The sequence below is a fragment of the Bos indicus genome, chromosome 26 (assembly GCF_029378745.1).
Source record: "Bos indicus isolate NIAB-ARS_2022 breed Sahiwal x Tharparkar chromosome 26, NIAB-ARS_B.indTharparkar_mat_pri_1.0, whole genome shotgun sequence".
In the NCBI taxonomy this organism is placed as follows: Eukaryota; Metazoa; Chordata; class Mammalia; order Artiodactyla; family Bovidae; genus Bos; species Bos indicus.
In genome coordinates, this window is record NC_091785.1 from 13,144,331 (window position 1) to 13,165,002 (window position 20,672).

The following is a 20,672-nucleotide window of genomic DNA, read 5'->3' on the forward strand; positions in this document are numbered from 1 at the left end:
GTAGAGAAGAGAATATCAGCCGCAAGGGTTGTGAAAACAGGCTGATATATGGAGCACACTGTCTCATGCTGAGCTCTTAATAAGTGATGGCTACTTGTAGTGAGCAAAGTCATTCAGGTCATTCAAGGTCATTCATTGAATTCCCACTTTCCAGCTCTGTGATCTTTGGTGTGGTACTTGAGTTTCCTCACTTGTAAAGTGGGGTGTAAATATATAACTCTTAGAAATGTTGTATTAAAGCACCTATTATAATTAGTAGTATGCATATGCTGCTGCTGCTGCTGCTGCTAAGTCGCATCCGACTCTGTGCGACCCCAAAGACGGCAGCCTACCAGGCTCCTCTGTCCCTGGGATTCTCCAGGCAAGAATACTGGAGTGGGTTGCCATTTCCTTCTACCAAGCACTCAATACGTGACTTGTTTTAAGTGTTATTGTCACAAGAGTAATCATTTATGGAACATCCAGTGTGTCATAGGCTCTGTACACTACCCTTGTTGATACTGTCTGTGATTCTGAAACTTCAGGCTTCCGTTAGAAGAAGACTTTATTTCAGTTGTTTAACTTTTGTAGGCTGGATCATGTAGGCTAATCCTAACAGAAATACTGATTCACACTTCACTGAGCCTAAATCTAGCCCAAAAGCAAACAAGCTAACAAACAACAACCAAAAAAAAAAAAAAAAACATATTCTGTGAGCAGCCAAAGATGTTGCATACACAGAATTGCATACATGTACTTTCCTTATGAAAGCATTCTTTAAGTTCTCATTTAGTGCCCATCACATTTCTGTTCCTTGTTAGCTGAATGACATTAAGTGAATCTCAATACTATTTTCCTCATCCGTGAAATAAAGGGGTCAGATAGCTAATTTCTAAAAAGTCTCAAGTCTAGAAACTTTTAAATTCTGTGTATGTGATTTTTTTCTGGGTTATTTTCTATACTAATCTCTTTAAAAGAAAAATAAATTTACTCTGAAGTGTAAGATCTGTGCACAGGGTTCACTGGATGTCAAGCTTTGTGATGAATAAGAAATTTCAAGTCCAACATGAAGGAGCAGTATATAAACAATTATAATTCCAGTGGAATAAGTTAAGTAAATCCCAAGCATAAATAAGAGTGATGGATTTTTGTGGAAATGGTGGCCACCAGAAAATGCTTTGCAGAGAAGTTATGATAGAATGGGTTAGACTGCATTTACCAAGTTGTCCCCAAATTTCAGTGTTTGGAAATTCTAAAGGTGCATTTACTGTTGATTGTATGAGCCGCTGTTGGCCATCAGTGCCTCTGCTCCACATAGCGATTGGGGACCTGAGCCAGTGGACGCTCTCACATCTCGGCTCGGAGCCTCTGTGATTGTCACGGTGAGAGGAGAAAAAGGAGCTGGTGATTTTACCACCAGCCTTACATGCATTAGTACTTTCTGGGCCACCGATGGCCAACATCACCTCCACCTGTAGCCTGTTAGAATTAATCAGATAGTTTCATTTAGCTGTAAGAGAGTGGGTGATGTGGGAGAGTAAATATTTGGTGAGTGTATATTTTTGCTACATGGCACCTGAGCTAATTCTGAAAAGGTAAGTGAAAATCAGTCTGGTAAATGTAGAAGAAAATGAAAAAGAAACTCTCCTCTGAAGGCAAAGAAATTACATATATTTAGTGTAAAAAAGTGAATGTTAGGGAAGAATTTAACTACTATGTTTGATTAAGCATCTGGAAACTGGAATATAGTGTAAGCTGTAAAGAGCTGAGAACTGAGAATAAGCCCCGAGCTAGCTTTATAACTGAGTATTGACCTGGTAATGTGGTTTTATTTATTTATTTATTATTTTTTTTTTTAACTTTATACATGTGTTCCCCATCCTGAACCCTCCTCCCTCCCCGTACCATCCCTCTGGGTCGTCCCAGTGCACCAGCCCCAAGCATCCAGTATCGTGCATCGAACCTGGACTGGCGACTCATTTCATATATGATATTATACATGTTTCAATTAAAGTGCACATTGATTATATATTATGAATTTTATAGGCATTATTTTGTGGAAGGTACTTTAATGGATAGATTCTATGCTATAGGCAGATTGCTCTGTTATTTGCATTTAAGTTGCTTTTAATTTTTTTTAAATCTCCTTATACTGAAAGTCTAATCACATATTTATTTTTTAATTAAACTTATTTATTTTAATTGGAGGTTAATAACTTTACAATATTGTATTGGTTTTGCTATATATCAACATGAATCTGCCACGGGTGTACACGTGCTCCCCATCCTGAACCCCTCTCCCACCTCCCTCCCCGTACCATCCCTCTGGGTCATCCCAGTGCACCAGCCCCAAGCATCCTGTATCCTGCATCGAACCTGGATTGGCGATTCGTTTCTTATATGATATTATACATGTTTCAATGCTATTCTCCCAAATCATCCCACCCTCTCCCTCTTGCACATAGTCCAAAAGACTGTAATCACATATTTAGAGAGAAATGAACTCTAAAGGGTTTATCTTTTTACCTGAGCTTTTAAAGTTGCATCAGAAGACAAGAAAACTCATTGCTTTACACATATTATCTTAGGTAAACCTCACAATAACTCTGTGAGAAAGGCACTGTTATCCTCACTTCCAAACTCTGTCAACTTACAAGCCGTTAGATGGTATGACTATTTTCATTTTATACTTAAAACAATTTGGTCCTAGAAAAGGTAAGTCAATATTATATACATGTTTTATCTATCATGCATTTGTTATCAAACTAAAATCTCTATTATAAATGGTTATGATTTTCACAGTAAAATTGAATATACCTAGTAGGAATTATGCTGCAGTGTTAACTTTTCTATTTTTAGGGTTTGGACAGAGGATTCAAAGGCCAGATTTCTACTTTCAGCAGTGTTATTTCAACTGTTAACCAAAAGAAAGAAGCCGCTGAAAACAGAAGTTCACCTACACATCTTGTTTTCCCTAACATCAAGAATGGTAAAAGATTTAAAAATTTTAAAATAAATGTAATTACAATTATTAAAAGTATACACAGTCTATATATCTTGGCTGAAAGTATATTAATGAAATATTAAAAAAGTAGATTTTAACTTATGGTTGCCGGAGGGAAGAATGAAGGAGAGAGAGGTAGTGTGGAATGAACACATACACACTGCTACTATTTAAAATAGGTAACCAATATGGACCTACTTACAGCACAGAGAACTCCGCTCAGTGTTATGTGGCAGCCTGGATGGGAGGGGACTTGGCGGGGAGAATAGATACATGTGTATGTGTGGCTGAGTCCTTTTCATGTCCACCTGAAATTATCACAGTATTGTTAACTGGCTATGCTCCAACATAAAATTAAAAAAAAATTTTTTAAGTAGATTTTAATTATTCAGCATTGTTCTGCTACGTCTGGTTAGTCAATACAATTTAAAAAAAAAGCTCTATAAATATTTACAGAAAGGACCAAAATCATTATATTTAGGTAATTGTTACCTAGAATAAGAGAATGACATACAAAATTCATGAATAAGAAAGTTTGGTTAGGGAGCCTGACACAATAAAAATATATAAAAATTAAATAGATTTCCTTTATTTGAGCAGTAATCAATTAGAAGACTTGATGGAAAATATATGAAATATTTATAAATAAACCAAAGAGAAAGCAAAACCTATATGAAGTAAACCTGTAAAATTTGATCAAAAAACTAAAAGGTGATTTTAATGGAAAATCTTAAATATCGTAGAGATATCAGATACACCAATTTGTTCTCTAACATGTGATGAATTTTTCAACAGTTTTTTGGGAGAAAACTTAAGAAAATGATGCATGCTCTATTTGATCTGTATGAATAAAGAAGAGAGTATAAGAAAAAGTAACGAAGGATCCCATTCATTTGTCGTAACATAAAGCTGCGCTAGTGATACTACCAAGATAGTCACATAGATGGAAATGGATCAGTAAAACATATTGTATATATAGGATGTTAAATTACTTTAAAATATAGGATTATGGAAACTTTCCAACTTTTGGAAAATAGTAACTTTAGATTTTTAAAAACTACAAAAGTACTAGAAGAAAGCACAGGATGTTTTTAAAATAAATTTTTGGCACAATGACAATGCCAACAGCCATAAAACAAATTAAAAAAATCAATGTTTGTGGGATAAGAAAATTTAAAACTTCTGAAGAAATTTTATAAGATCATAAACTAAGATGTAGTCAGTGAAAAATAAATTCTTGTATCATAGAGATCATTAATAGATCAGTAAAATAAACATTCCTGGAGGGGGAAAAAAAAGGCAAAGGGTATGAACAGACCAATCCAAAAAGGAAATATGAACAATTAATACACATGTGAAAGGAGGCTCAGTCTCACTAGTATAAAGAAGTACAGACTAAAACAAGGAGTTAACATTTCCTTACCTAGTGGCAGAGAAACAGGCATGTGTATCTGTGGTGTTGTCTGTGGAGTGTGAAAATTGGCACTTTTATTGAGTAGAGGGCTTGAAAATTGATACAACTTTTCTGGAGAGCCAATTATTTGACATATATTCAAATTTTAAAATATTCATATACTTACTGACTCAGTATTCCATTTCTAGGAATTTATTCTAAGGAAATAATATATGTTGAAAGACATATGGAAAGAATGTTTACAATAGAGATAATTTGAAAGCTATCTGAATAAACTGGTTGACTAAATTGTGGTAATCCATATTATAAATGCCATGCATCTATTAAGAGAAATATGTCATGTATATAAATTTTCTAGGAAAAATGCAAAACATTGTCAAATGAAAAATGCAAGTTACACATTAGTAGGTAGAATATGACTCCAGTTTTCTTAAATGTGGGTAAACCTTTTAGGCTTCTTTGAGCAGATGCAGAGGTGTGGAAGGATGACCACCAACCTGTCTGTGGTTTCCTTGGAAAAGTAGGATTGGGTGGATATTACTAATATGTTCTGTTTCTTTATATAACCCTATATTGTTTTATCACAGGAATCATACATTACTTGCACAATTTTAAGTGCCCCTTACCCTGTAACGAAACAAATTGGCAAATTTGTTCACACCTGAACAAAACAAAACAAACCTCAAAATGTTTAAGGACCTTGTTCTGGTAAATTGCCTGTGCCCATAAGCTGCAGTCCATGGGGTCACAAAGAGTCAGACGCAACCGAGCGACTGGACTAAACTGAACTGATAAGCTGCACATGGCATAAGTTATTCTCGCATATATTTTCTTTTTTTTTTTTTCTTGCATATATTTTCTGTTGACACTCCAAGGGATTGCTAGACCTATTCTGCACTCTTACCAGTTAGTATTTCTATTATCTCATTTATCAACCTTTGTCCCTGATAACTGCTTTCTTCTTTTATTTGTATATATATACACACAAACGTTTCATCACCTCAGTCTTACTCTAAGGAGGCACCAGTGCTCATATGTCACAGTCCCACAACAAAACAAACTTATAATTGTGATTCCGTTATAGGTAAAATTACAGAAATAAAGAAAATGAGCCTATTCGATGGGAGAGAGAAATTGAGAGAGATGATTTCTATTTTAGACCTTAGCTAGATAGTAACTAACTTATTTGAGTAATATTTATGATTTAGGGAAAACTTTCATGTGATTTTTTTTTTTTGAGCATCATAGCAATCACAAAAAATATATACTAGAATTGCTACGATGTAGTTTTCTGTTGCTGCTTAACAAATTATCACAAACCTAATGACTCAGAAGGGTACTTCCTTGGTGACTCAATGGTAAAGAGTCTGCCTGCCAATGCAGGAGACACAGATTCAATCCCTGGGTCAGAAAGATGCCCTGGAGAAGAAAGTGGCAACCCACTCCAGGATTTTTGCCTGGGAAATCCCATGGACAGAGGAGCCTGGTGGCCTACAGTCCAGTCCATGGGGTCGCAAAAGAGTTCGACATGACTTAGCTACTAAACCACAATAACAATGACTTTAAAACACCACCACATATTAGCTCACAGCTCTTTTAAGTCAGATCTTGGTGAGTGTGGCTGAGCTTTCTACTCACAGCCTCTCAACGTGGAGGCTGGGCTGGATTCTGGGCAAGAATACTCAGGTTGCTGGCAGAACTTATTTGCAGTTCTAAGACTGAGGTCCCATCTCCTCGCTGACTGTCACCAGGGCTGCCCGCAGCTCCCAGAGGCTGCTCATGGGCTCACTGGCTATCTCCCAGCCTTCTTTTTCAGGGCTGGCAGGAGGATCCCTTGTGTCAAATCCCGTTCATGCTTTCAGTGTCTCTGACTTTGTCTTCTGCAACCAGTGGGAGAAAACCCTCTGCTTGTAAAGGTCTCATGTTATAAGGTTTTGCCTTCCTGGATGAATCTCCCTGGATTAAGAAAAGACAGAAGAACCAGAGATCAAATTGCCAACATCTGTTGGATCATAGAAAAAAGCAAGAGAATTCAAAAAAATCATCTAATCCTGCTTCATTGACTACACTAAACCTTTGACTGTGTGGATCACAACAAACTGGAAAGGTCTCAAAGAGATAGGAATACTAAACCGCCTTACCTGTTTCCTGAGAAACCTGTATGCAAGACAAGAAGCAACAGTTAGAACCAGACATGAAACAATGGACTGGTTCTAAATTGGGAAAGGAGTACATCAAGGCTGTATATGGTCACCCTGATAATTTAACTTATATGCAGAGTGCATCATGTGAAATGCTGGGCTGGATTAATCACAAGCTGGAATCAAGATTGTCAGGAGAAATATCAACAACATCACATATGCAGATGATACCATTTTAATGGCAGAGAGTGAAGAAAAACTAAAGAGCCTCTTGATGAAAGTAAAAGAGGAGAGTGAAAAACCTGGCTTAAAACTCAACATTCAAAACACTAAGATCATGGCATCTGGTCCCATCACCTCATGGCAAATAGAAGGGGAAAAGGTAGAAACAGTGACAGATTTTATTTTCTTGGGCTCCAAAAATCACTGCAGTTGGTGGTTGCAGCCATGAAATTAAAAGACACTCGCTCTTTGTAAGAAATGCTATGACAAACCTAGACAGTGTATTAAAAAGCAGAGACATCACTTTGTCAACAAAGGTCTGTATTGTCAAAGCTATGGTTTTTCCAGTAGTCATCTATGGATGTGAGAGTTGGACCCTAAAGAAGGCTGAGCACTGAAGAATTGATGCTTTTGAACTGTGGTGCTGGAAAAGATTCTTGAGCATCTCTTGGACAGCAGGGAGATCAAACCAGTCCATCCTAAAGGAAATCAACTCTGAATATTCATTGAAGGACTACTGCTGAACCTGAAGCTCCAATTCTTTGGCCACCTGAGGGGCAACAGAGGATAAATGGTTGGATGGCATCACTGACTCAATGGACTTAAGTTTGAGCAAACTCCAGGAGATAGTGAAGGACAGGGAGCATGGTGTGCTATACTTCTTGGGATTGCAGAGTCAAACATGACTTAGTGACTGAACAACACCACAGTTAGTAATCTTAATTAGATCTGCACAATCTCTTTGGTCATGTAATGTGATCCACCAGGTGGCTGAGACTCCTGAGGCCTTCTTAAATCTCTGCTTATAACACATATTTAATAAGTAAAAAAACTGGAGCTCAGACAGGGGAAGTGACTTGGCCATGGTCATGCTGCTAAGTGACAGAACTGCAATTCAATCCCACATTTTCTGACAACAAAACTCTTGTTCTGACAGATAGAGGAAACTCCTGATTGACTTGTTTCTCTTGTCTGATTAATCATATGACATTAATCACACAACTCTAATTACATCATCTCTAATACTCCCTAAAGCTTCCAAAATTAAATACAAATTTTTTACGTTGACACGCAAGGATGTTCATAATATGACAGCTTTTCAACTTGATCTCCCACCTTTCTCCTCCATACAACTTACATTTCAACTGTTCTCCTGGATGCCTCATACCTGCTCACTGCAGAGTTTTTGCAGTTTGTTCCCACTGCCTTGGAATGCACTCTTCCCTCTTCTCTCGCTGGCAGATCCTGTCTGTTCTTCAGTGCTACCTTTTAACTGAACCCTTGCTGATTCTCCCTAACCGTTGTAATTCTTCCCTTCTTACAGTATAGGTGTTTCTTTTTTCTTACGTATTTTAGTCTCAATCTTGCGTAGTATCATTTGTGTACTTTAATCTCCTAGACTGTATGTTTCATGAGGGAATAAATACCTTGGTAACCCCTGCAGAGCCTAAGGGCAGTCCCCTTGTCCATCAGGGTTCTTAGCAAGTATTTATTGCATGGAGTGAAACAAGAGACAGCTTGGGGTGGGAAAGTGGGTGCACTCAAGCAGTAACAACAGGAGCCAACCAGCAATTTTATTGAGTGCCTCTTGCGTGTTGGACACAGTTCTCGGCACTGAACATACACAGACACATGTAGTCCCTGCAGCAGCCTCTTATGTATCAGTCAGTCAGTCATGTCTGACTCTTTGCGACCCCATGGACTGTAGCCCACCAGGCTCTTCTGTCCTTGGAATTCTCTAGGCAAGAATACTGGAGTGGGTAGACATTCCCTTCTCCAGGGGATCTTCCCAACCCAGGGATCGAACCCAGGTCTCCTGGACTATAAGCAGGTTTTTTACCGTCTGATCCTCCAGCCTAAGATAGGAATTATTTTCCCAGGCCAGGGGTAGGGAAACTTAAACCACAGGGAGTTGTAAGTGCCTTGCCCTGCATGAATTTTTATAACTAATGAAAGAGACAGAAAAGGAAAAGCGAGTTTAAAAGGAGAGTTGGTAAAAGGAAATAAGCCCTGAAGGAAGTCAAAGAACCAGGTTGTGCCCTGACTTGAAAATTCAAAGGAAAAGAGAATTTAAAGAGGAGGATTTAGTCAGTGGTGCCACTGTTGAGAGAGCACAAGATGAGTGAGTGCTGAGGCAGAGCTAAGGATTTGTTGGTCAGTGTGCTTGTTGGTGACTCTGAGAACCATTTCAGTAGGATAGTTAGAAGGAGAATTCAGGTTTAAAAAGTTAAGGTGTAGGTTAACAGGATCTGGGGGCAGTGTAGACAGCCTTTAGAGGAGCTTGAACTGAAATGAAGAAAGAACAGTGGAGTCTTGCAGGATAGTGTGATCAAGCAAAACGATGTGATGCAGGGAGAGGTTAAAGTTTCAGTAGAGACACAAACTAATAAAATGCACAGAGAACAGAGCAGTGGTAAAAGGATAGGATCGAGGAAGAGGCGGGCAGAAGGCTTCAGGGGTTGGCTCCAGCAAGGAGGGAAGGGCACTTCTTGCTCAGACTGTGGACTTGAAGGAAGAGAGGAGGTAGGAGAAGCAAGTAGGAAACTCACTCTTTCTTGCCCTGAATTCAGTCATCTTCATGGAAAACGTATTCGTCTTCTAAGGCTGCTGTAACAAAGCACCACAAACACGGTGGCTTACAACACCAGAAATTTATTCTCTCCTGGTTCTAGGGGCTTGGGGTCTAAAACCCAAGTGTTGGCTGCACTGGTTCATTTTGAAGGTTCTGAGGAAGAAACTCTCCCATGTCTCTCTCGTACCTTCTGCCGGTTGTCAGCAATTCTTGATATGCCTTGACTTGTAGATGTCTCGCTCTGACCTCTGCCTCTGTCTTCACATGGCCTTCTCCCCTGTGCCCAGGTTTCTTTCTTCTTGCAAAGGCATCAGTCACTGGATTAGGGCCTACCCCAATCCAATATGACCTTATCTTAATTGGATTATATCTACGAAGACGTTATGTAGATATTAACATTAACACATTAACAGCTCCCAGGGGGTTAGGACTTCACCGTATCTTTTTGGCAGACACGGTTCAGCCCACAACAGAGGGTTAGGAACCTTATAAACACTGAATTACCTGCTAAGGAGAATGGCAGGGAGTCAAAAAGAAGCAACGCATAGCCATAACCTTCTTTGGACTGTTTGTTCAAATCCTTTGCTTTTGATTCCCACTGATTCCTCTATTCCATTCTTTCTATACCACTACTGTCTTGACCTCTGAACCCAGCTTGCCAACTTGGTGCCCACACCCGCCTGCCTCCTCCCTGGGGTGCATGTCTTGATTCGGAATGTGGTCCACATATCTGGGCTCCCACCACTTGGCCCTCTCGTTTGTTCCATTCTTGTGGAGTCTGCACTCAGCCCCACCCTCATCTTGGAGTGTATATATCTTTATGTGTATATCACCCTACGGGAGTAGGCATCTTAGCAGACTTCCTTTACTGTGTTGGAACTGCTGGCGCTGACTTCTCATAACCGTTCTGTCTGGGTGCCGCTTGAATTCAGGCGTGATGTGGAGTTCATATGTCAAGGCTGCTGCAAAAGAACTCTTTTATTGAGTGGGAAGTTAGACCAAGCCTTCCAAATGGAAGCATGTTTATAATTCCTTGATCTTTTGCAAAGCCTCTCTTGCCAATAAGATTGTTTCCTCAAAGATGCCTCATTCTTGGCAGTTATTCCAGTTTTCCTCCCTCTCGCGGGACCCATGCTGGGTATTCTCTTAACAGCTTGTCTCCCCGTCTGATCTTCAAGTGGTATTAGAGAAGCTGCAAAAGCCCAGCGTGGGTTTACCTCACAGCCCAGGGATGCCTCGCTTCCCTGCGGATCACGTGACTAGGTATGCCTTTCGAGTTGGCTGTCCTTTTAAAGATCAGAGCAGTGTGGGAGTTTTACCTACTATAACAGCTGCCGGGGATGATACATCTTCAGAGAAACAATATAAATGGCAATAATGGGGGACAGGGTGAGCACTACATCCTCTCTTACTCTTTCGTACCTTCTTTTCTACAGTGATCATGCTCCTGTCAGATTATTTTAAGACATCTTTAAACAGCACAGACTGTCTCTGAAAGAAGGGAAGTAATTCCTCTCCATGCCTTTTCAAATGTCTTTGCACTCTCGGTTATTTCAGGAAGAGTTGACATGAACTCTGATGGCGCCCAGGGGCACCGGTCCTCTCCCTGCTCAGTCCATTTTCTGAGTTGACTCTAGGTGAGCCATGAGGTGCCATAGTGAACTGTGTGGTTTTTACCTGGAGAAGTATGTCCCATGGTCCATGCTGCTCCAAGAGCCCAGGGAAGAAGAGAGTGGTCTCAGCTCAGAGGGCGCTGGGTCTGTGAGTGGTGGGGTGTTGTGACCTGTGTGCAGGTGAAGTGCCACAGAGTTTTCACAGCCTCTCCAGGAGCAGCTTTAGAGGCAGACAGGGAAACACTGTGAGAAGAAACCCAGGACTTGGCATCTGGGGAGAGAAAAGGGCTCACAATAGCTGCTGTAGGATTTCTGCCTTAGAAAAAGTATCTCCAAGGACTTCCCTAGTGGCTCAGACAGCAAAGCGTCTGCCTCCAATGCAGGAAACCTGGGTTCGATTCCTGGGTCGGGAGGATCCCCTGGATAAGGAAATGGCAACCCACTCCAGTACTCTTGCCTGGAAAATCCCTTGGATGGAGGATCCTGGTAGGCTGCAGTCCATGGGGTCGCAAAGAGTTGGACACGACTGAACGACTTCACTTTCACTTTCAAGGCCTCAGATGACCCCATCTCCAGGATTCCTGGGAGAAAGAATTGATTTGGGGCTAAATCTCCAAGATCCTTTTCTAGGTCAGAGTGACTCACCTTGGACTTACTTTTTCTTAACCATGCCTGTGGGAGTGATTTATCTGTCAAGAACTTAGAGTACCTTGCTGCATTGAATTATTGATTCATCTGTCTCTTGACCAGTCTATAAACTCTTTAAGGTTTTTTTGTGGGGAGAGGGAAAGGGCCCATCTAACTTTTTAAAATTATAATTTTTTGAATGGCTAGCACACTTATGTGTTTCAAAAATCAAAATTGTAAAAATAGGTGTGTTTTAGATGTCTCACTTTCACACTGCTGTCTTTTGTATTCTTTCCTGTGTTTTTATGCAAATGAAAGCAAATATAAATATACATGCTGATTTTCCACTTTATCTTAAAAAATAACTGCCTACATATTACCTAGCACTTGTTATTTTTGTTGTTGTTAATGTATCCTGGATATCTTTCTGTATCAGTGCATAAAGAGCTTCCTTACTCTTTTTTTATATTCCTTTATATTGGACTTACCAAGATCCTAAAATCAATAAATTGTTTATTTTGTCTCTTGCATTGTGTACAGTGCCACAATGAATGGCTCTAAACATGTGTCATTTGTTCCTGTGTGGCTTATCTGTAGGATATTCTTAGAAGTGGAATTGTTGGGTTCAGCAGTAAACACATTTACAATCTCTGTATATCCCCAGGATCCAGTGTCCATGGTACTCAGAGACTTTACTCAACAAATAATTTGAGGAAATATGTGGGAAGAACTTTTTCTGGGTTTCTGGCCAGTTCATCCTGTAATCTGTCTCAGAGCTACAATTCTCTAATGTATGTCCAGGGTAAGACATCTATTCTATTAGAGGTAACCTTGTATAAAAAGGGCTTTTGAATATTTTACAAGCAGCCTGGGTGGCTCAAATGGTAAAGCGTCTGCCTACAATGTGGGAGACCTGGGTTCGATCCCTGGGTTGGAAAGATCCTCTGGAGAAGGAAATGGCAACCCACTCCAGTACTCTTGCCTGGAAAATCCCATGGACGGAGGAGCGTGGTAGGCTACAGTCCATGGGGTTGCAAAGAGTTGGACACGACTGAGTGACTTCGCTTTTGAATATTTTTATGACTAGACCCAAAAAAGAACATTTTATGTATGCTTCTGCTGAAGCTTTACAAACACACACACTATTGAACTTAGTAAGAAAGTACATCTCCAAACACCAGTGAATATGTCATATGTCACTTTTATTTGGCTCTGATGGCTCTCTGAGTCAGAGTGGGTTCTTTTTCCCTTCTTTCTTCTTTTCTCTCTCCTGCCTTCAATTTTATTTTCTGCCAAATGTTCAGAAAAGTCATCCTATAGACAAAGATGTAAACACCACCTGTTATGACTAATTCACTCTGGTCTCTTCCTGTTTCCACGGCTTGCCACTGCTGAAGTAGTCAGAAGCAGTGCAGAGTACTGAACCAGAAGAGGGAGCCTTCAAATTGTAACTCACTTGTTACCTGCCCAGCACTTGCAGGTTGTCAATTAGGATATTAAGTATGAACTGAGTCTTTGAGTTTGCTGTTACTGTGCTTGGCCATTCGGTTGTGTCCAACTCTTTGCGACGCCATGGACCGTAGCCTGCCAGACTCCTCTGTGCATGAGGATTCTCCAAGCAAGAATACTGGAGTGGATTGGGGGATCTTCCTGACCCAGAAATCGAACCAGGGATACTTGCAAGAGGATACTTTACCAGATGAGCTACCAGGGAATAACTTGTCATTTGGGACCTTAGACATTAAACCTAGACCTGATGGCCCTTCATTTGCTCATCTATAGACTGAGGAAACAGGGCATTATGAGTTGTAAAATATCTTCTACACCTGAGGGTTTTTTTATTTAAAGGGTTAATTTTCCAAGATACTGATCTTGTTTGATCCTTGTTGAGTTTTGTTTTTGACATTTCATAGTTTTCTAGCTCCTACTTCCATGTAAACTTAGGCTTCATTTTTGCCACTTGTCTTTATACATGATAGAAAGATTGGCTTTATTCTGTAATGTCATACAGCATCACTTCTGCCACATTTTTCATCAGCAGGGAGCCCCTAAGTCTGGGCTATCTTCAAAGGGAGAATTAGACTCCATCTTGTGATGGGAGGAATATCAAAGAATTTATGGACCTATTTCAGAACTGCCACATCATGTGAATGTAAGGTGTATATCCAGGAGTGGGGGCGGGGAACAGGTCTTTTGAGGCTTATTTCAGAACTTTTTCCTTTACCCTGTTGTAAGACAGAAACTTATAACTAAAATCAGGTGTTTAGATGACATATGAATGTTAAATTTCCAAGCTCCTTCAACTTTTCTTTTATGGGTCATTACATTATGTTCTATAATAGAGAATTTTTACCTTTTCAGTTGGTTTATAAGTCCTGTCCATTTTGTTCTTAAAAGTTTTAGAGATGGGAATTAGAAATTATTGAACCAGTGCTTTTAAATTTTCAGAGCAAACACCTTTTGAAAAGCAATCTTTCGTAGAGCTTCAGTGTATTAAGCAGAGAAAAGCTTAGTTTCCCTGAGTGGACACAGCACCATTCCCCTGAGGTGGCCCTTAAAGTTCTTCTTTGGAGCCTTGGGAATGATCAACTTAGGCCATCTCTTTTATTTTATAAGGTCACAGCCAAGGCCGAAAGAGTTTCAGTGATTTGTCTAAGGTTATGAAAGTTAGTAACCCAGCCAGCAACAGGACCTAGGCTCTTGTTTCCAAGACTGGTGCTTTTTCCATTACTTATTACTTATTTAATTACAAATTATTTGGGATAATTTGGGGTATAGCGTTTTGCATCAGTGTGTCACCAGCAGCAAACCAGCAGCAAAAAAAGCATCATCGTTTACTTTCCTGCAACAGGGGGATAAGGATCAAAGACCCAGTTCTCTTGTTGAATGCCTAACCTTCATAGAGACTCCTATTGCTTTTGATGCTGCTCTTGGTACCTGTGCTGACTAACTAGAAGCTACCTTCAGTCTCTTATCCATGTGGCCAGTTTACAATGTCAGTCATCATCTCGGTGATGCGGTTGTGGAAAGCTACATATTACTGGTCTCCAACCAGAGTCAGCCTATGATAACTTCTTGAAAACAGTGAGCTGGTAAATTTTTGCTAATAATCTCACACCCTTATATGGTTATATTATGTGGTTATATGTGGTTATATTATGTGGTTATATTATGTGGTTATATTATGATGGTTATATTATGTGGTTATATTATGTGGTTATATTATGATCCTCACATTTTAAAAAATACACTACCAACCCCCACCATAACCCTTACTCTTCTCACATGGCAGCAAGTATTTTACTTAATGTTTCTAAGCAACCAACTAAAATTGGCAACAGTATATTAAAAGAAAGGGGGAAAAAAAAAAGAAAGGGAAAATGATTACTGCTTATCAATTTAGCACAGAGTGTTCCTATGTATTGGCTGAATGAAACCTAAATGACAGGTTCACTGATAAGGGTATATTGTGACTTTTTTCTGTGTATTATGATATTCTATATTGCAGAGAAAGCTGTATATGATAGAACAAGATTTGCTGTTCTATTTATAATATCATTTTGAGATTTAATTAATCCTTCATCACCACCGTTATTGATTTTCTCTTTTGAATTAGGTTTTAATAACCATCTGCGAGAACAGGCTGAAAGCCTGTCTCTGGAAACAATGCCTTGATATTCAGGGACATGAGAGCAGCTGTGAGCTGTTATTCTTCCTTTCTTAATAACTGAATGTCACATCCTGTAGTTTGGCTTTCATTCACTAATGTGAGCAAAGGACTCTGCCTTTCTTTGTGACTCAAGTCCCATTAACATAGTACGTTAGCATTCTGCACTACTCTTCAGCCCAAGTTACCTTCCAAACTAAAAATAAATTCCATCTGGGCCTCTGGTTCTAACCTCATCCTCTAATCCTCTCGGCTTTGGCATTACGATTTCTCTTATGTAAGAATCTCCCCACTCTCAATCTTTGCCAAAATCCAGTTCTCTTACTAACTAAAATTTCTCTCTTCCACCTCAGCGTGATATTAATAAAAATGAGTGGGTATAAAAATGTGTATATATGCTCTGTGAGTGAATAAGTTAATTTATATGTGAATGAGCCTGTTTGTATCTAATAGTGGGTGTTTATAGCCAGGTTGAGAAAGGTGTGTGGGAAGGGATAGGAAAGGGTAAGCCTGGTGAAGAGGAAGAGAAACTGTAGAGGAGCCTCAAAAAGTAATAATAAAACAAGTCTGGTGTTGGAGAGAGGTTCTTTTCTGCAGCTTTCTTTCCCTTTACTAACGATTGCCAAACATAACACCTAACAAATCATTTACAGAGCTATCTCATTTTACTAACTGATGAACTTCTGTCTGATTTGTGCTTAAAGTACAGATTGCTAGAAATGAGATATTTCCATATTTAATATTTAGGTATAAAACTAAATTGTAGAATTGAATTAAAGAAGGTTAATCATCTGCTTTATTCACTATATTATCACTGTCTTTGTTCTCTCTAAATCACTGAACTGTGTTCCTCAATGTTATCCTCAGGCTTGCATGTTGGAAATGCAGATTCTTGGGCCCTACCCCAGACCTACTGAATCACAAACTTTAGGGGGCCCAGTTATTTTTGTTTTAGTTCAACAGGGTCTTCAGGTGATTCTGATGTACAGTAAAGTTCAAAAATTATTGCTCTTGAGTATAAGAAATAAGCAGTTCTGTGCTATCTTCTAATGTGAAAAGTTTATTTTAAAAGATACTCTAAATTTGAAGTTAGTGAGATATCCAAAGATAATGCTTGATTGGGAGAATGAAGAAGGAAGGAAGGAAGAACCTTATAGCTATGTTACTGCTGTGATGATTGTGTTCTCTTAGTTGAAATATATTCTGATTACATTACAGTAATGGAATTACATTTCATTATTGTAGAATTTAGAATCTACAGAATGTTAATCTATTGGTTTGTAAGTATTCAGTTCAGTGCAGTTCAGTTGCTCAGTCGTGTCCGACTCTTTGCGACCCCATGAATCGCAGCACGCCGGACTTCCCAGTCCATCACCAACTCCCGGAGTTCACTCAGACTCACATCCATCGAGTCAGTGATGCCATCCAGCCATCTCATCCTCTGTCGTCCCCTTCTCCTCCTGCCCCCAATCCCTCCCAGCATCAGAGTCTTTTCCAATGAGTCAACTCTTCGCATCAGGTGGCCAAAGTACTGGAGTTTCAGCTTTAGCATCATTCCTTCCAAAGAAATCCCAGGGCTGATCTTCTTCAGAATGGACTGGTTGGATCTCGTTGCAGTCCAAGGGACTCTCAAGAGTCTTCTCCAGCACCACAGTTCAAAAGCATCAATTCTTCGGTGCTCAGCCTTCTTCACAGTATTAATGCTTGACAAAATATAGTAACCAAAGTAAAATGCTTAGTAGGTGGACTCAGCAGCAGAATGGAAGGGACAGGAATTAATGAGCTGGAATATAGAACAGTGGAAATTACCCAATCTGAACAATAAAGAGAAAATAGATTGGATAGAAACAAAAATGAATCATCTCAGAGACCTGTGGGTAACAGGTAGTAACAAAAGATAGTACATTCTTGTCATTGGAGTCTTAGGAGAGAAAGGAGAGGGTAGGCTGAAAAAGTACTCAAAAAATAGTTGAAAACTTCCCACACTTGGTAAGAGACATGAACCTCTAGGTTCAAGAAGCTGAGCAAATCCCATACAGGGTAAGCCCAAAGAGATCCTCATCAAGTCTTAGCATAATTAGACTTCTAAAAACTAAAGACAACAGCAACAAATATTGAAAAGTAGCCATAGAAACATGATACCGTTACTGATAGGGGGAAATCTTTCAAATAACAACTTCTTATCAGTAAAGGAGGCCAGAAGGAAGTGGCTGAGGGAACTGCCAACCCCGAATCATATATCCTATACCCAGAATCCTATTGTCAGGAATGGAGAGGATATCAGGACATTCCCAGATGAAGGAAAAAAAAAAACAGAATTTGTTGCCAGTAGATGGTCTAAAAGAATGTATTACGGGGTTCCCTGAACAGAAGGGAAACAATGAAAGAAGCAATGTTGAACTCAAGAAGGAACATGATAAGCAAAAAATACAATAGACTTTCTGTCTGTATTATTTTTCTTTTTTTTTTTTTCTCAGTGATTTTTTAGGAAATATCTCTAGGTGCTCATCTTTTGTTGTATTTATTTCAGATTTTCCTTCCAACTTGTAACTTACATTTTTGTTAATTCACGGTATCTTTGGTAATCAGAAGTTTTTAATTTTAACATAGTCAAAAGTATCAATTTGTTTATAGTTGTACTTTTTGGTTACACCTATAAAAAAAGAAACTTCTTTGTCCCAAAAGCAGAAGGATTCTCCTATTCCTAATTTATAAAGTATGTGATAGGGATTCAACCTCATATTTTCCCCATGTGGTTAACCATATTTTCAAATTCTTTGTTTCTTCCAATGATCTGCCATATATTTCATATATTGAACTTTTATGTATGGATGGATATGATTCTGGGTTCTCTATTCCATTGGTTAACTTATCTAATCCTATGTTAGTAAAACACTGTCTTGGTTACTATAACCTCAAAAAAATTTTGAGGGTATAGCAAGGTCCCCTCTTCTTACTCCTGTTTCTTTAGAAATTCTGTAGCTATTCTTGTGGATTTGGTCTCCCATATGACTTTTAGAATAAATAAAGTCCAAAATATTGCTGGGATTTTTTGAAAAATAATTTTATTTATTTATTTATGGCTGTGCCCGGTCTTCGTTGCTGTGCAGGCTTTCTCTAGTTACAGCGAGCGGGGGCTGCCCTCTAGTTCCGGTTCATGAGCTGCTTCTCATGGCGGTGGCTTCCTTGTTCTGGAGCACAGACTGTAGGGCACGTGGCCTTCACTAGTTATAGTTCCCTGGCTCTAAAGCACAGGCTCAGTAGTCGTGGTGCCCAGTCTATTGCTCCATGGCAAATGGGATCTTCCCAGACCTGGGACTGAACCTGGTTCTTCCTCCCTGGCAGGTGGATTCCTTATGTCTGAATCACCAGGGAAGCCTGGAATTTTATTGAACTGTTTTGAATCTGATGACCAGTTAGGGAAAATTGTCTTCTTTATGATCATCAGCCACAAATGTGGTATTGCTTTCTATTTATTTAGATCTTTTTTTCAATCTGTAAACAAACTTTTAGTATTTTCTCGATGGAGATTTTACAATTTATTTATTATTTTTTTAATAGTTTTACACATTTTAAAAACTGTATTTTGTAGTTTGTTGCTGGTGTTAAAAATCCATGCACCTTGCTAAACTCTTAGTTTTTCTATTTTGGATTATTGGCGATATTTGGAGGTTGTTTTGGATTTGTCTGTGTTTATAATTGGGAGAAGGCAATGGCACCCCACTCCAGTACTCTTGCCTGGAAAATCCCATGGATGAAGGAGCCTGGTAGGCTGCAGTCCTTGGGGTCGAGAAGAGTCGGACACGACTGAGCAACTTCACTTTCACTTTTCACTTTCATGCATTTGAGGAGGAAATGGCAACCCACTCCAGTGTTCTTGCCTGGACAATCCCAGGGACAGCAGGGCCTGGTGGGCTGCCGTCTATGGGGTCGCACAGAGTCGGACACGACTGAAGCGACTTAGTGTTTATAATTAAATCATTTGAAAATGATGGTGTTGTTTCATCCTTTCTAATCCTGAGTCTTTAATAAAATTTTATAATAAATGGACAAAGTTGTTTTCAATAAATTACTTATATAAGAAATTGTTAAGTTTATATTCCTTAACTGCAATGGCATAAAACTAGAATAAATAATAGAAATTTAAGCATACTGGCTGAAAAAAATTTTAATAGCTTCCTTAATTTCTATATTTAAGAAATTTAAGACTGAACTTACAGGTTTAGAAAATAGCAACTATTTAATATGAAAGTACTGCATCATAAATTAGAAGAGAAGACTAGAGCTACATTCAAAATAAAAGTCCAGCCTTCAGTATTTTCACTGTGAAATAAAAGAGAGAGAATTAATTGGCTTCCAGTGTTGAACTGCTCCAGGACACAGTCCCCAGAGCTCAATTCTCAGGCTTCTTCTCTGTTTACCCTCTCCTTAGGGATCTCGTTAATCGAGCATTTTTACTATGAGCTATAAACCTTCACAGCTCCCCTGCACTCAAGAGTCATATCTACTCAACATCTGCATTTGGATGTCTCATAAGCATCTTACCTTTAATATGGCCTAAAGAAAACTTTCTGACTCCCACCCACCCCAACCCCTGAAAAAACCCCAAACTTCCTCTAGTGGTCTAGCATCCAGTCCCATCACTTAATGGCAAATAGATGGGGAAACAGTGGAAATAGTGGCTGACTTTATTTTTCTGGGCTCCAAATTCACTGCAGATGGTGATTGTAGCCATGAAATGAAAAGACGCTTACTCCTTGGAAGGAAAGTTATGACCAACCTAGACAGTATATTAAAAAGCAGAGACATTACTTTGCCAACAAAAGTCCGTCTAGTCAAGGCTATGGTTTTTCCAGTGGTCATGTATGGATGTGAGAGTTGGACTGTGAAGAAGGCTGAGCACCGAAGAATTGATGCTTTTGAACTGTGGTGTTGGAGAAGACTCTCGAGAGTCCCTTGGACTGCAAAGAGATCAGTCCTGGGTGTTCATTGGAAGGACTGATGTTGAAGCTGAAACTCCAATACTTTGGCCACCTGATGCAAAGAGATGACTCATTTGAAAAGACCCTGATGCTGGGAAAGATTGAGGGCAGGAGGAGACGGGCATGACAGAGGATGAGATGATTGGATGGCATCACCGACTCCATGGGCATGGATTTGGGTGGACACCAGGAGTTGGTGATGGACAGGGAGGCCTGGCTTACTGCGGTTCATGGGGTTGCAAAGAGTCAGACACGACTGAGTGACTGAACTGAACTGAGTGGTCTAGTGTTCTCCATTTCAGTAAATGGGCCCAGTTAATGGTCAAGCTAAATTATCAAAGTCATCTTTGGCTCATCTTTCTTTTAATAAATCCTGGCATTTCTCTGTCTGCTGACACATCTTCCTATCATTCTATATTCAGAATATGTCACAAATCCAACCATTTCTCAT

General features: G+C 39.4%; 1 protein-coding gene across 1 annotated transcript in view; it reads left to right on the forward strand.

The window, feature by feature from the left end:
• The window catches only part of HECTD2 (HECT domain E3 ubiquitin protein ligase 2), a 74,102-nt gene that overhangs the window by 16,699 nt on the left and 36,731 nt on the right, over nt 1-20,672 (forward strand). Inside the window, exon 2 of the mRNA XM_070780470.1 lies at nt 2,839-2,968. Coding sequence (XP_070636571.1) covers nt 2,839-2,968 — 130 coding nt within the window. The remainder of the gene's footprint in view (nt 1-2,838; nt 2,969-20,672) is intronic.